Raw genomic sequence first — 16,166 nt, forward strand, 5'->3', positions numbered from 1 at the left:
CCACAACAGCAACACGTGCTAAAAGACTGTGCTAAACTTAAAATTCAGTGGTTAGAATTCAGTGAACCTTAGAATTCAGTGGTTCTGCGACTCGCAAACATGATAGCTCACTAGCTAACAAGCTTAAAATGAACACCAACAAGCTTACTATCATAGGTTTCATTCAGCTTACTTTGGCCTACTCACTGAAACAGGAATTATTATTTTTATCCATTATTTTGCCAGGTAAGTTGACTGAGAACACATTCTCATTTACAGCAACGACCTGGGGAATAATTACAGGGGAGAGGAGGGGGATGAATGAGCCAATTGTAAACTGGGGATTATTAGGCGACCGTGATGGTCAGATAGGAAATTTAGCCAGGACACCAGGTTTAACACCCCTACGACAAATGCCATGGGATCTTTAATGACCTCAGAGAGTCAGGACACCCATTTAACATACCATCTGAAAGACAGCACCCTACACAGGGCAGTGTTAGGATATTTTTTAGACCAGAGGAAAGAGTGCCTCCTACTGGCCATCCAACACCACTTCCAGCAGCACCTGGTCTCCCATCCAGGGACTGACCAGGATCAACCCTGCTTAGCTTCAGAAGCAAGCCAGCAGTGGTATGCAGGGTGGTATACTGCTGGCTGGAATGGAAGAGCTGTTACCGTTCAAACAAATGTTTCTGTTGAACATGTATCCCACCTTCATTACCTACTTGGGCGCTACAGCCCACTTTGGCTTGCCTATCTTACAACTCAGAGAGCTTGCGAGCACAGCTTTTGAGGCATCAAAGCTCGCAACGCTAAGAGCCATGACATCTCTGTTTTGAAGTGTGACCAGGAGCACTCACTCCAATTAGAGGGTGCATTATCAGGTATTGGAGCGTTGAGAGATGACGCACAACAATGGTTTCTACCACGAAACCACGATTCCAATAACGACACGGTCAAAATAACTGTTAAGTAAGTCGCCATCGAAACAACTACCGCTACAATTGACCTGTTCGCTAAGTTCCTGAACCCAACCCACACAAAGTGTCAGAGCACAAGGGTAACAAAGGGTTTAAGGACGATCAAAAGGTAGACCAATGTTCTCTAGAAGTTCCACTACGTGAAAGACTAAAGCAAGTAAAATTTGAGAAAAGGGAAAAAGATCATTCACAAGGACTAGACTGGGAATTGCCGGACACCAGGTCCACAGGAATTAACACCTTTAGCAAGTACGTTAACTTCTTTAGGGTAGGGGGCAGTATTTTCACGTCCGGATGAAAAGCGTGCCCAGAGTAAACTGCCTGCTACTCAGGCCCAGATGCTAGGATATGCATATTATTAGATTTGGATAGAAAACACTCGGAAGTTTCTAAAAATGTTTTAATGACGTCTGTGAGTATTACAGAACTCATATGGCAGGCAAAAACCTGAGAAAGAATCCAACCAGGAAGTGGGAAATCTGAGGTTTGTAGTTTTTCAACTCTTTGCTTATCCAAGATACAGTGGAAATGGGGTCATATTGCACTTCCTAATGCTTCCACTAGATGTCAACAGTCTTTAGAACCTTGTTTGAGGCTTCTACTGTGAAGTGGGGGCGAATGAGAGGGGAATGAGTCAGAGGTCTGCCAGAGAGCCCCGAGCTGACCATGCGCGTTACATGTGATAGTTAGCTTGCGTTCCATTGCATTTCTGAAGACAAAGGAATTCTCCGGTTGGAACATTATTGAAGATTTATGTTAAACACATCCCAAAGATTGATTCTATACATCGTTTGACATGTTTCTACGGACTGTAACGGAACTTTTTGACTTTTCGTCTGCACCTAGTGATCGCGCGTCATGAATTTTGATTACTGGGCTAAATGCGCAAACAACAAGGAGGTATTTGGACATAAATTATGGACTTCATTGAACAAAACAAACATTTATTGTGGAACTGGGATTCTTGGGAGTGCATTCTGATGAAGATCATCAAAGGTAAGTGAATATTTATAATGCTATTCTGACATCTGTTGACTCCACAACATGGCGGATATCTGTTTGGGTTGTGTTGGTCTCTGAGCGCTGTACTCAGATTATTGCATGGTGTGCTTTTTCCTTTAAGTTAAAAAAAAATCTGACACAGCGGTTGCATTAAGGAGAAGTGGATCTAATATTCCATGCAGAGCAGTTGTATCTTTTAGCAATGTTTATTATGAGTATTTCTGTAAATTGATGTGGCTCTCTGCAAAATCACCGGATGTTTTGGAACTACCGAACATAACGCACCAATGTAAACTCCGATTTTTGGATATAAATCTGAACTTTACCGAACAAAACATACATGTATTGTGTAACATGAAGTCCTATGAGTGTCATCTGATGAAGATCATCAAAGGTTAGTGATTCATTTTATCTCTATTTCTGCTTTTTGTGACTCCTCTCTTTGGCTGGAAAAATGGCTGTGTTTTTCTGTGACTTGGCTCTGACCTAACATAATCGTTTGGTGTGCTTTCGACGTAAAGCCTTTTTGAAATCGGACACTGTGGCTGGATTTACAACAAGTGTATCTTTAAAATGGTGTAAAATACTTGTATGTTTTAGGAATTTTTATTATGGGATTTCTGTTGTTTAGAATTTGGCGCCCTGCACTTTCACTGGCTGTTGACGAGGTGGGACGCTACCGTCCCACCTAGAGAGGTTAAAAATCTAAATTTTCACTCGAGACCCTATCCAGGGCCCGCTCGACCAAGAAACAAGCCCACAGGCTTTGTCTATAGACTCTGATACAAAGGTTACGAAGAAAAAGGTCAAAAGCTTCGCTTAAGCCAAGCCCCCTCAACATCTGAAAAGTTGATCTGCTTTCACCTTGAACAGTAATGTCACATCACGTCGTTGCGAAGACCACTCCACTTTGTGGGGAATATGTCCACTAGTAACTCTAAAGTAACTCTAAACGGCCATACCTGGAAACAGTCCTGTAGGACTGCTTAACTTGTCATGCGCTAATTGAGTCGAGCATGACAATATCGCTCAACTCTCAAACATTGTTCAACGATCTCAAAATGGCTTTGAAGCCAACTAAAAGTTGGTTAAAAGTGGAAAGATGCGACACTACACTTCGAGGTTTCACTCAGACTACCTCGCCTCTCACATTGAGAATCATGCTGAAACTACACTTCCAGGACGTATCGCTTGTTCACCCTGTGTATGTTATCAGCCTCGAATCTGTACCCCTGCTACTCGGTGCAGACTTAATGGATCGGTTACTCCCATTGATGGATTGGAAAACCAACCACGTATGGTCACAGGCCACAGTGTCTTCTCCACTGAACACACTGTCTTCCCCCAACGCTAGCTGCAATGCAGTCATCCACGAGGGGTATCTGTCAAAAACACCCCTTGGGAAAAAGACGTTTCAAAACCTCTTGATGCAGAATCTGATCCAAGAAGATATTATGATCTCTCAACACAACACAAACCTGATTGACTATTATTTTCATGATTTTGAGCCAGCAGTTGCTGTGAATGAGTAACTTCCCTCCTGCTTGAAGTCGTGCAATACTGTAGTTGAGAGGAACTTATCTTGCCCTTCGGACACTTCCGCAAGCACAGCGGCTGTCTCAGCAAGTAAAACATTGACGCTCAGAGTGTACTCTGCTTCCGATGATACATCTTCCGCTTTGTGGGGGACTGTCACCCCTTACAATGACACTAATGGCGTCAGTCCCGCAACTGACCTGATGACTCCCGCTGGTGAAAAACTTTGTGATATCACAGAGAGATATCCTCGTCTCAGTTCGCAGGTACTGAAGAGGTTGCCACACGCGGACACTGTGGTAACTGACAGGCCTCGACAGCCACTGAGCATTTTGAAGCACAAACACCAGGAGATTTGGTTGAAAGGTTACAGCCATTCTCATAACAACACGGCTGCTGCCAACTCGTACATAGGGTCCGACCTTTTCGTTTGTGCCTTAGATAGCAACACCAACCGCTGGTGGGTGGGGGGAATAGTAGCCCAGACACATGATGAGCCTCATCGAGGCCAGTGGGGGGGTCGAGACTACGTGCAACACTGTATGAGGCTGCCAGAGCATAAAACAAATCTAGTTGTAAACTCCCCTATCAGAACAGTGAGAAGCAGACAAGCCCCTAGACAGGGATAACCTTAGAACACATCTAAGATATTACTGTGTACCACATTGGTTGTAAAAGAAGTCCAGTGGATGTTCCACCTCCAAAACAAATTGCAAAAATAATCATGTCTTGCCATGTGTAGTTTCAACCACAATGCAACTAGTCAAATGCTCTAATCATGTGTTCCGGTAGGATAACATTTCAGAATAAATTGGTAGGATAACTGGTCCCCTTGAGTACCAGTACCAATGTCAGCACAGTCAATCCAGCAACAATCAGTAAGAAGATTAGAGACCTCACAGGTGAAATTGCTATTGATAACAGCGATAGAGGAGTTAGAAGTCACTCAGATTGCAACACCTGTAAGGGAATCTCGAGAAAACTCTTCTGATGGTTAACACTCATGCCATTAATAAATAGAACCCTCCTTTCAGGAGGAAAGTTATTAGAAGACATGAACCATGATCACACCGCGTACGACTGGTTCAGTGCTTAGAGAGTACTTCCGTTGTGAGGTTAGCTCCTCTGTGGATAACATAGCTATGAAACAGAGTCCTTCATACCTATCACCACTACAATGGTGTAAGACTCATTCACGTGTAGTAAAACTACTACAGGTCCCCTTTAAATAGGTTGTGAGGTTGGCATCAATTCTTACTAACCTCCAGGCATTGACCTGGAAATGATTTGATGACATCACTCATTCTGAACAGGTTACAACCTACCAGGATACTTGGTTCTTTCCCTTAGCATGTGCGCTTATGTAAGCATAAACGCACACCTACAAAGGAAAATTTTATTTGGATTTATGCTCGGATCACTTCAGGGTCCCAAAAAAATACCAACCTTAGTAAAGTTGAACATTTACTCTGAGGCCTTTGACTCTACAGCTTCAGTACTCACCAGTTTCTCCACAAGAGGACTGCCCGAAACTGGTGCCTTACAGCTGTAAACATATAATGTAGTTATAAACTTATGATAGTGCCCTAAGCAACACACCACGAATTAGGAACGCCCTAGATATGCCATTTGACAATGCCATGATAGGGTCATTTTGCCAAAACCTTGGACGTATATAGAATACAGTCCAATTAGATGATTTAGGTGTGATAACTATATTTTGTATATCTTTTGTTTATGCTTTCATTATTTTTCGTTTCATTTCCTTTGACACTTAGGAATTGATAGAGCCATAAGTTCCCCATACAAACATCACTTAAAAAATATATATATTTAACCTTTATTTAACCAGGTAGGCCAGTTGAGAACAAGTTCTCATTTACAACTGCGACCTGGCCAAAATAAAGCAAAGCAATGCGACAAAAACAACAACATAGAGTTACACATGGGATAAACAAACGTACAGTCAATAACACAATAGAAAAATCTATATACAGTGTGTGCAAATGTAGTAAGATTAGGGAGGTAAGGCAATAAATAGGCCATAGTGGTGAAATAATTACAATTTAGCATTAACACTGGAGTGATAGATGTGCAGATGATGATGTGCAAGTAGAGATACTAGCGTGCAAAAGAACAAAAATAAATAACAATATGGGGATGAGGTAGTTGGGCTATTTACAGATGGGCTGTGTACAGGTGCAGTGATCGGTAAGCTGCTCTGACAGCTGATGCTTAAAGTTAGTGAGGGAGATATAAGTCTCCGGCTTCAGTGATTTTTGCAATTTGTTCCAGTCATTGGCAGCAGAGAACTGGAAGGAAAGAAGACAAAGGAGGAGTTGGCTTTGGGGATGACCATTGAAAAAAACCTGCTGGAGCGCATGCTACGGGTGTTGCTATGGTGACCAGTGAGCAGAGATAAGGCGTGGCTTTACCTAGCAAAGACTTATAGATGACCTGGAGCCAGTGGGTTTGGCGACGAATATGAAGCGAGGGCCAGCCAATGAGAGCATACAGATCGCAGTGGTGGGTAGTATATGGGGCTTTGGTGACAAAACGGATGGCACTGTGATAGACTACATCTAATTTGCTAAGTAGAGTGTTGGATGACATCGCCGAAGTCAAGGATCAGTAGGATAGCCATTGAATTAATTTTGGGTCAGTCACAGTGGTCAGGTATTCTGCCACTGTGTACTCTGTTTAGAGCATTCTAGTTTGCTCTGTTTTTTTGTTGTTAATTTTTCCAATATTTTAAGTAATTCTTTTTTTGTTTTCAAATGATTTGGGTCTAATTGTGTTGCTGTCTTGGGGCTCTATGGGGTCTGTTTGTGTTTTTGAACAGAGCCCCAGGACCACCATGCTTAGAGGCCTCAACTCCAGGTTCATCTCTCTGTAGGTGATAGCATTGATTCCCAAAGTAGATTCCCAAGGTTTGGGAATCACTTCCTTTTAGGTGGTTGTAGAATTTAACACAACCAACTTTCCACTCTGGAGAATCCCTGTGAGATTAGGGGACATGACACAGTAGCAGAGATTTGTGACTCATCAAATAATCAAATGGATGCTGATTTAATTCTCAAGCGAGTGCCATTTATTTGACTTACTGTGAAATAACCTTTGATGAATCAAAAAGATAATTTTATGAGGTCTATGTATTGTATCTATCCATCGTATGATTTTACATTCCTTTAAATGAGAAAGATGTATTGATGAAGATCTTTGTTATTACACAACTGTCCATTTTCAACTTGTGTAATAATATAAAAAAAGAAATACTCAACTCCATTGCTATGCAAATACAATGCAATTGTCACATGTCAATACAATGGTTCTACCACAGGAAATACACAGTTACTATACTGGTTTAGCTAATTATTGAACTTCCATTGTTTTGCTATTCCTTCCTCCACAAGGTGATTACACAGAAGCCACCGACAACTAAATGCAGAAGCCACTGACTGCCACGGAGCATGAACTACACAGGTACCAAGTCCAGCAGCATATGGGCCTGCTCCATAGCCTGGAGTTGGCACATACACGTATGAGGGGAATCGACCAGCAGCAGAGACAGTACCTCGACTAACCTGTACCCCCCGCACATTGACTCGGTACCCCATGTATATAGCCTCGTTATTGTTATGATATTTTCTTGTGTTACTTTATAATTTTTTACTTTCACTTTAGTTAATTTCGTAAATATTTTCTTAACTCTATTTCTTGAACTGCAATGTTGGTTAAGGGCTTGTAAGTAAGCATTTCACTGTAAGGTATTTGGCACATGTGACAAATACAATTTCATTTTAACCAGCCCAGAGGTCATAACTCCAGCAAGCATCAGAACAGAGAGTATCCCTCTCACATGCGTCCATACAGAGGTTCAAACAGCCGAACAAAACTGATCGATATTAGTCCTCCTACCACCACTATGAACTTGAGTGGGGCATCTGGCTACCGATTTCCTGCATCGTTGGTAAATAATTTCAATAAATGAAAGACAACGCTGATGTATGCCACAAGGTGGTGATATTACACTTTGTATCGAGGACAGTATGCATACAGTAACCTAGTCTACATAAAAAATGTTAAGGAAAGGACAGACATAAGAAGCCTACATTTAAATATATATGTTTGTTAAGCATACCACATGTACTATTTTAATTTACAAATGCATATTGTTACTGATGCAATTTCGTTCTTTAATTAATGGCCATGATTCTTAGTACATTCGCACCATGCATTTACTTTTAATAAATTTTTGACAATGCTTGTGATGTCAAGAGTAATCCGAGGAGCAGAAATGGCTCCTCTGATCACAGCGTGCGCAAGTCAACTGAATGAGCCAGAGGAAGTGGCGGGTGATGTGGTCCACACCTTTCCGGTAGATCAGAGTTGTAGCACAGACAGAACAATGAGACAGATATTTCACCAGACGTATAAAATGTGAAGCCCGGTTCCACTTACTACCAAATATAGGGATGAACGGAAGTCCAGTAGCCCGAAAGTCGGAGAAGATGGAGCGAGATAGATTTTGGCCGACAGGTCATTAGGGTAATTTTCTCATCAATGAAACATTTGATCTTGATACAGTTTCCCAAACTATAATCGGTAACAAACAGAGTGGACTGCGTTTTATAGGCTTGACCCTTTGCCAACGTTTTTTTAAATTGCGTTGTTTAGAAGGAGTGCAAGGGCGAATTGAGTTATCGCACAAGCGCACTTCACAGACTAGGCGTTCCTTAACTGAAATATGCAAATAAATGATAGAATGCACCAATAGGATCTAACTAGCTTGTGCTTGGCTCTGCCCACCTCCTTGCTTGTCCTGCCCACTATGATTAATTTGCTCCCATTGGAAACGACAGGCTCTGGTCTATCTTGGGTTTGCTATAATAATCTTTGGTAGTAGCACTTCAACTCGACTGAAAAGGAGAGAAACGAAAGCAGTTTGGAAATTACTGAGAGAGGAGGGTGGAAACAGAAGGTAATATATGTTTTTATTTTAAGATTTGTGTCAAATATTATAAAGGGTACATACTAACGTCTGCATTTTCAATTTCGTTGACCTATCCACAATGCAGCGTGAAGTAGCTAGCAAGCTAGAAGTTAGCATTTAGCTGACGTTAGCTAGCAGCCGTCACCTTGCTAAATTGAGCTTTCTGACACTCATCCCAAACCTCTTCTGTTTCAGGGGGACAAGAGGGGGTATTTTTGGATTAAATTAATGACCTTAGTCACCGGGACTTTAGGATAACGGGCTCCTACGAACGAGTGGGTAGCCCAGTGCGGCGTTTGATGGAATAGTTGCAGACAATTGCCTTTCTCCTCCGGTGGTGCTGATCGAAACAAGGGCGAGGAGGGGGACCTCGAAACACGCTCCCCAAGAGGAGTACCGCAGGCTTTTTGGAGGGCCTATTCGATTTCCTTGGTCTATCAACAGCCCCCGCCCCTCTGACCCGGAATTTAATAGAAATCGATAGGAATAAGAAATCGTTAATATTAACATTTTGTGACAGCTACAATTAAGAAGTATACGGCTTGTCATACAATTTACTTTCAAAACCTTTGGGTACACATTTGAACTTGGATGCCTCAAACTCTGACCAATAAGTTATTAGCAGCAATCCTCATAGTTAGAATAGGCTTATTGTTGCCAGTTTACTTGAGGACTCCCGTGTTTGGCCGACACATTCTTTACGCATTGATTTGATCCTGACAATGCTCAGGGTGAGCTTCATATTTCACACCATGTCCATTGATTGTTAGTTGCAGGGTTACGCCTGGTTAAGCAAATAAATCGGGTTGAAAGCTGCATGGTTTTGACATTAAGGAAGTAATACGGGACGTACTGAAGAACACAACCAGTTTTTTCATTTGAAAAGGAATATTTATGCACTGTTTTCATGATGGGGAAAATGCTTTCGAAAATCTTTGGCAACAAGGAGATGAGAATATTGATGCTTGGACTTGATGCTGCTGGAAAGACCACCATCCTTTACAAACTGAAACTTGGACAGTCAGTCACCACAATTCCCACTGTTGGTTTCAATGTCGAGACTGTCACCTACAAAAACGTAAAATTCAATGTATGGGACGTTGGAGGCCAAGATAAGATCCGTCCCCTGTGGCGACACTACTATACGGGCACTCAAGGGTTAATCTTTGTTGTGGATTGTGCAGACAGAGATCGCATCGATGAGGCGAGACAGGAACTCCATCGCATTATTAATGACCGTGAAATGAGGGACGCCATCATCTTGATTTTTGCCAATAAGCAGGACCTGCCAGATGCCATGAAGCCGCATGAAATCCAAGAGAAACTAGGATTGACCCGCATCAGAGATAGGAATTGGTATGTTCAGCCCTCCTGTGCGACCACGGGAGACGGACTATATGAGGGGTTGACATGGCTAACATCAAATTACAAATCTTAATGATTGAGTGATGACTGTTTTTAGAATTTATTATTTTTTTTACTTTGAAGTTAAATAACTTTACTTCTAAAATGAATACAATAAAGAAGATTTGATTTATCCATTTATTTGGTTTGCTGGTTTATAGTTTGCCTCTACTCTGTAGCAAGCCTATGTCACATTATTTTTTTGTGGCTTGATGAATACACAATTAAATGGGTTCATAATTCAAAACTAGAGTTTACCGCCTATTCTTTATCCCATTTTTAATAGATTTTCTAATGGAGCTGGATTTTAATATTTTCATTTGGGCTAAGGTTTGGTTCTGTTGTGCTTTTAAGATACACTTGGATTGATTGAGTAACAAGGGTCTGTTTCCTAGTTTTTCCTTTCAGAACTGAAGTCTGTTTAGTCTAGCTTGTTCTGGACAACTAGCTACAACACCTTTTATATTAAACATGTTTTAATACAGAAACCCAGTAGCAAATTGAGCTAATCCATGTCTTACATTTCATTTTCAGTATTCTGGACATTGTGACAATTATGTCTGAAAATACATTGTGTAGTGCTTGGACTAACCATCTGGAATCCATTTGCACAAGTGATTCCCTTCAGTGGGCTATATTGTGAATAATCCCAAATTGTAGCATAAAACTGAAACAGGCTTCTGGTAACTCAAACATGCTTTTTAGAATGCAGGTTTTGTTAATGGGTCGCCTAACATTGATGGTTATTTAGCTAATTGACTCAATATTCCAAAGGAATGTCATTCAGCTCTGAGATCTCAACCTACTACCATTAATATGTCTCAGGATACGAGACCTATTACTTGACTAAATCTGCAGCATAAGTACAGTAATAACCCTACAGCAGAGTGGACCTGTCATTCAATGGGAGAGAACAGCTCCCTGGTGAAATGATAAGTCATCTTTTGATTCAGCTTTCTTACTCTTGTTGACTTGGAGAACCATGTACAGAACAATGTCATTGTAATGTCTAATAAAAAATGAAGTAATTTTAAATGCCTAATTTTCTTGTTTTGATCATAACCTGAACTTTTCCAAAAGTGGTTAAAGGAACACAGTTCTCATATTACACATCTTCCTTAGGACTCCAAATCCATCATAAAGAATGCTAGAGACAAGATTGTAATTGGTCTTTGCTAACAGTTGACCACCTTTGCACTGCGAAAATTCTTAACTGATTGATGTGAACACAACCCCCCCCCCCCCCCCCCCCCCTTTGAGGAATGTTTTGCAGAGCTTGCACTTGATGTGCTGCAGAATGCAGATGTTCAATATCCAACACAAACTTTTACACATTTCATTCAAATAAGTAGGCCTAATAAGTCATTATTCTGTTATGTGAAGAACACAATGTCTTGGTGAAGTGTTGCATTGAAACTTTCCTGGGCAGTTTATATAGCTGTCCACCATAATAAAATAATAAAAAAGCCTGTATTGTCACTGTCACCATTGGGAAATATGTTTTTCCTTTTACACCATGTAAAAGAAAAAACAGGAAGTCCAACTGGTCTCAGCGGAATAACTACAGAGCCACATGACTAGCCTGCATTGGCGTTTGGGTGCCTGACTGGGTGCACAAATTGTTGGAGCAATACAGCTGTTTGTGAATTCTGTGCTCACTTGTTTGTGCTTGATATTGAGCCAATGCTGGGTTGTCAGCTGTTACTTCCTCTGCTTGTGGTTCAAAACAGGCTACAAATTCTGCCCTCCCCTCAATCTTTGTTTAGAAAGAACCTACATAATTGATGTATGCCCAGTACAAAACAAAGTTTAAGAAAAACATTTGTACATGTTAAATCTAGTTTATTGGGTTACTTTACGGCATCGTTTAGAAAAAAACATCCTGTTTTTTGTACAGTTTTGTCAAGGGCTTTGGGCTGAATCAGATTTACTGAAAGAGGTCAACATCTGTTACCAAGTTCTTGTGTCCTCTCCAGTTAGAATCAGTAAGCAATCCAGCTGCATGCTGGTTTGTATCTTGTCTGGGGTCCTGTGAATATTATAAACTCTCCACCAGATTGGTTAAACTCTGAAAACTTGTTTTTGTTTGTAAAAATTGTTCTGCTAAATGCGCTTTTTTATTGGGTGTTTTATCTTTGCCTCAAGGTAAATATACATTAAGGATTCAAATAAAAGGTCACAATGGGACAAGGACTCTAGTTGGTATGGGTCCTCAGATCCTCAAAAGGTTCTACAGCTGCAACATCGAGAGCATCCTGACTGGTTGCATCACTGCCTGGTACGGCAATTGCTCGGCCTCTGACCGCAAGGCACTACAGAGGGTAGTGCGTATGGCCCAGTACATCACTGGGGCTAAGCTGCCTGCCATCCAGGATAGACTGTTCTCTCTACTACCGCATGGCAAGCGGTACCGGAGTGCCAAGTCTAGGACAAAAAGGCTTCTCAACAGTTTTTACCCCCAAGCCATAAGACTCCTGCCTGAACAGGTAATCAAATGGCTACCCGGACTATTTGCATTGTGTGCCCCCCAACCACTCTTTTTACGCTGCTACTCTCTGTCATATATGCATAGTCACTTTAACTATACATTCATGTACATACTACCTCAATTGGGCCGACCAACCAGTGCTCCCGCATATTGGCTAACCGGGCTATCTGCATTGTGTCCCGCCACCCGCCAACCCCTCTTTTACGCTACTGCTACTCTCTGTTCATCATATATGCATAGTCACTTTAACCATATCTACATGTACATACTACCTCAATCAGCCTGACTAACCGGTGTCTGTATGTAGCCTCGCTACTTTTTTAGCCTCGCTACTGTATATAGCCTGTCTTTTTACTGTTGTTTTATTTCTTTACCTACCCATTGTTCACCTAATACCTTTTTTACACTATTGGTTAGAGCCTGTAAGTAAGCATTTCACTGTAAAGTCGAAAGTATTCTGTCTAAAGTATTCTGCGCACGTGACAAATAACCTTTGATTTGATTTGATGTACAACCTGAATGACTCTTATAGCCCATGCAACGGGAGGTTGTCAGTATCAGTAAAATATGGCTTTTGTTTGACTGGTGTTCACAAGTAAAGATGGACCAAGACTAGTGGCTACGGGATGTGTCTCCTCTCCTGGACAGAGGATGGATGGTATGGATAGAACCTCATCAGCCTGGGGTGTGTGACTGGCATCCCTCAACAGTAAGAGGGGAGTCTGATCCCCCTCCAATCGATGTTGAAGGACGGAGGACACATCTTTCAGCGTCCCGCAGAGTCAATACCTGGCAGTGCCACAGAGAGATATTCAATAGGATATTTATTGATCCCCATTGAAAATTGCAGTGAAGGGGCAAGGTCTGATGAATAAATTCAATAGAATTGTCAGAATCCCGCAGAATCATGCACATTTGTGGCCTGCTGGAGGTCATTTTGCAGGGCTCTGGCAGTGCTCCTCCTTGCACAAAGGCGGAGGTAGCGGTCCTGCTGCTGGGTTGTTGCCCTCCTACGGCCTCCTCCACGTCTCCTGATGTACTGGCCTGTCTCCTGGTAGCGCCTCCATGCTCTGGACACTACGCTGACAGACACAGCAAACCTTCTTGCCACAGCTCGCATTGTGTGCCATCCTGGATGAGCTGCACTACCTGCACTGCCACTTGTGTGGGTTGTAGACTCCGTCTCATGCTACCACTAGAGTGAAAGCACCGCCAGCATTCAAAAGTGACCAAAACATCAGCCAGGAAGCATAGGAACTGAGAAGTGGTCTGTGGTCACCACCTGCAGAACCACTCCTTTATTGGGGGTGTCTTGCTAATTGCCTATAATTTCCACCTTTTGTCTATTCCATTTGCACAACAGCATGTGAAATGTATTGTCAATCAGTGTTGCTTTCTAAGTGGACAGTTTGATTTCACAGAAGTGTGATTGACTTGGAGTTACATTGTGTTGTTTAAGTGTTCCCTTTATTTTTTTTGAGCAGTGTATATATTGCTATATTGTGTTGGAGCCTTATTTCTTGAGGTCACAGGCTCTATGAATAGGATTAACTGCTTGGTCTGTGTAGTTCTGTATGCCCCATGTTTAAAGGCCCAGTGCAGTCAAAAATGTGATTTTCCTATGTTTTATATATATATTTCCACACTATGAGGTTGGAATAATACTGTGAACTAGTGAAACTTATGATAATGTCCTTTTAGTGTAAGAGCTGTTTGAAAAGACCGCCTGAAATTTCAGCCCATTTTGGTGAGATAGCGTTTTGTCCTGCCTGGTGACATCACCAGGTGTTAAAAAGGTTAATAGACCAATAAGTTCCAAACCTCTCTAACAATAACAGCTAGTTTTCAGTTTCCCCCTCCCCACTCAGACCACTCCCAGACAGTCTAGCAAAATTATTTATTGTAAAATTGCTCTTTAGCTATTTTCTTTTCTTTTTAAAAATGTTTTATTGAAAATCACAGTAAGATACTTAATTGTTACCCAGAAATGATTTGATATTGAGATAAAAACGGCTGCATTGTACCTTTAACAAAATTAGCAATAGTACTCCATTAGAGACAGACAGAGACACCGAGGAGGCATGATAGAAGGAATGCTTTAGTTCTCCCCTTAAAGCTGATTAAGAACAATAAAGGGAGTGTTTACAATCCTGACAAAGACGGGATTGATGGTGTTAGTTGCGGGTAGGCCCTTGTGTTTTGGGCAACAGAAGATTAGTTTGTTTTATTCAACAGATAGCAACGGGTATTTCCTTTCTCAGCAGCACAGAAGGGGACAGTGTCCTTTATAGGTTTGATACAGTCATGTAGTGGTAAGAAATAGGTGGGTAAACTCTGATTGCTGGTCATGTTGAATAAAATAAAGTTTCCTATACTCTCAATGCATTTTCCCACAAAAGGTGGGTAAACTGCATTTACTTGCGTTTACCCTCCACTACACCACTGGTTTGATATTAAGCAATAAGTGATACTGTTTACCATGCATTTCATGTATTACATTCAATACAACAGTCACACTTAATGTGTCAAGCCATTTTGCTGTACATAGAGAATACTGCCTTAGCATTAAGATTGGTGCATATGCCCTCTAAGTCAAAGGCAATGGGACAAGTGGAGACATGCAGGAGGTGGAGCTAAGGACAAACAGAGGTAATTATCCATGCACGTGTGTGTGTCCATATCCACACACAGTCAGTTGGCCATGGACTGATTCTGGCCTCATTCAGTGTGTGGAAAAGCTGCTGCAGAGCTAGCCTATTGCAGACGGTGTTTGTTTTAGCACTGGTTTCCGTCAGACAGGTCAGGTGACGTCGACCCACATATGATACAGGCACTGGAGAGATGTATCACACAAACCACATGCCACAAGCAAAAGTGATTTATAGCGCTGGTAAAACACACACATTGAAACATGCTTGCTTGCATTTTCTCAGATCAAGGAGTTTGTGTGTTGGTGTCAACACATGCCCTCTGTCACCCTCCTCTCAGTAGGAGCTCGGTCAAGGGCCTCCATTAGGACACTAACTTCAGTTTAATTGGGAAGTAATGGCTACTGTGGTTCTCCATGCTTCATTACTACCACATGTTCTCCACAACCTTTGATAGCCACATGTCCCTGAGGGGGAAGACAGAGACAGTCAGACACATTTTATGACCATTCATCTCTTCTCCCGCTGGGGTTGGCTGGAATCCCAGAGACTTCCTGAAAGGACAAGATGTCGAGGAATGGGGTTTCATGCCAATGTGATGCACTTGATAGATGCACCAATGTCTGACAGATGTGTCAACAGTTGGGATTGGTCTTAGATACTCTGCCAAGGTGGAATGATCATAGATGTGGCCATGGAGCATGTGCAGTGTCAGTGTTCCAGGACCCAAGAAAACCACAGCATATGACAGTGATATGGAAAAGGATCAGGAAGCATGTATTCACTGAACTTCAGTGTTACCAGTGGTGTACAGCCACGTGTTCTTGGAACCCTACCAATGAAGCCTCAATCATAAGTATCTCCCCATTGAATCTGGCAAAGTGTTAAGCACTTGACTTCTGTATGGTAAACTGACATAGCAGGAGGGTGAGGGCGTAACTATATGCAAAGGGCACAGCTCGACATGCACACCCTTTCACAGGTTTCTCCAAGAATGTGCAAGACAAATTCATCAGCAGGCCAGAATGCGCTGTTTGCTGGGCCGGTGACTATGGTTACTACATAATGGGGCCAGTGGAGTGGTTTTGGTATCACTGAGGTAAGACAGTTTGAACTGTTTCCCGTACTGGAGT

At 41.9% G+C, this 16,166-nt stretch overlaps 1 protein-coding gene across 1 annotated transcript; it reads left to right on the plus strand.

The window, feature by feature from the left end:
• The first annotated feature begins 8,389 nt into the window (after window positions 1–8,389).
• On the plus strand, window positions 8,390–10,036 carry LOC120023659 (ADP-ribosylation factor 6-like). The gene is made up of 2 exons (XM_038967711.1): window positions 8,390–8,481; window positions 8,689–10,036. The coding sequence occupies exon 2, from the start codon at window positions 9,401–9,403 to the stop codon at window positions 9,929–9,931; it is 531 nt and encodes a 176-aa protein (XP_038823639.1). The 5' UTR covers window positions 8,390–8,481; window positions 8,689–9,400; the 3' UTR covers window positions 9,932–10,036.
• The last annotated feature ends 6,130 nt before the right edge of the window (window positions 10,037–16,166 follow it).

This window comes from Salvelinus namaycush, chromosome 28 (genome assembly GCF_016432855.1).
Source record: "Salvelinus namaycush isolate Seneca chromosome 28, SaNama_1.0, whole genome shotgun sequence".
Lineage (NCBI taxonomy): Eukaryota > Metazoa > Chordata > Actinopteri > Salmoniformes > Salmonidae > Salvelinus > Salvelinus namaycush.

Bases quoted from the DNA above. Each gene is read 5' to 3' on its own strand.
- LOC120023659 (XM_038967711.1), top strand. From the start codon at position 9,401: ATGATGGGGAAAATGCTTTCGAAAATCTTTGGCAACAAGGAGATGAGA.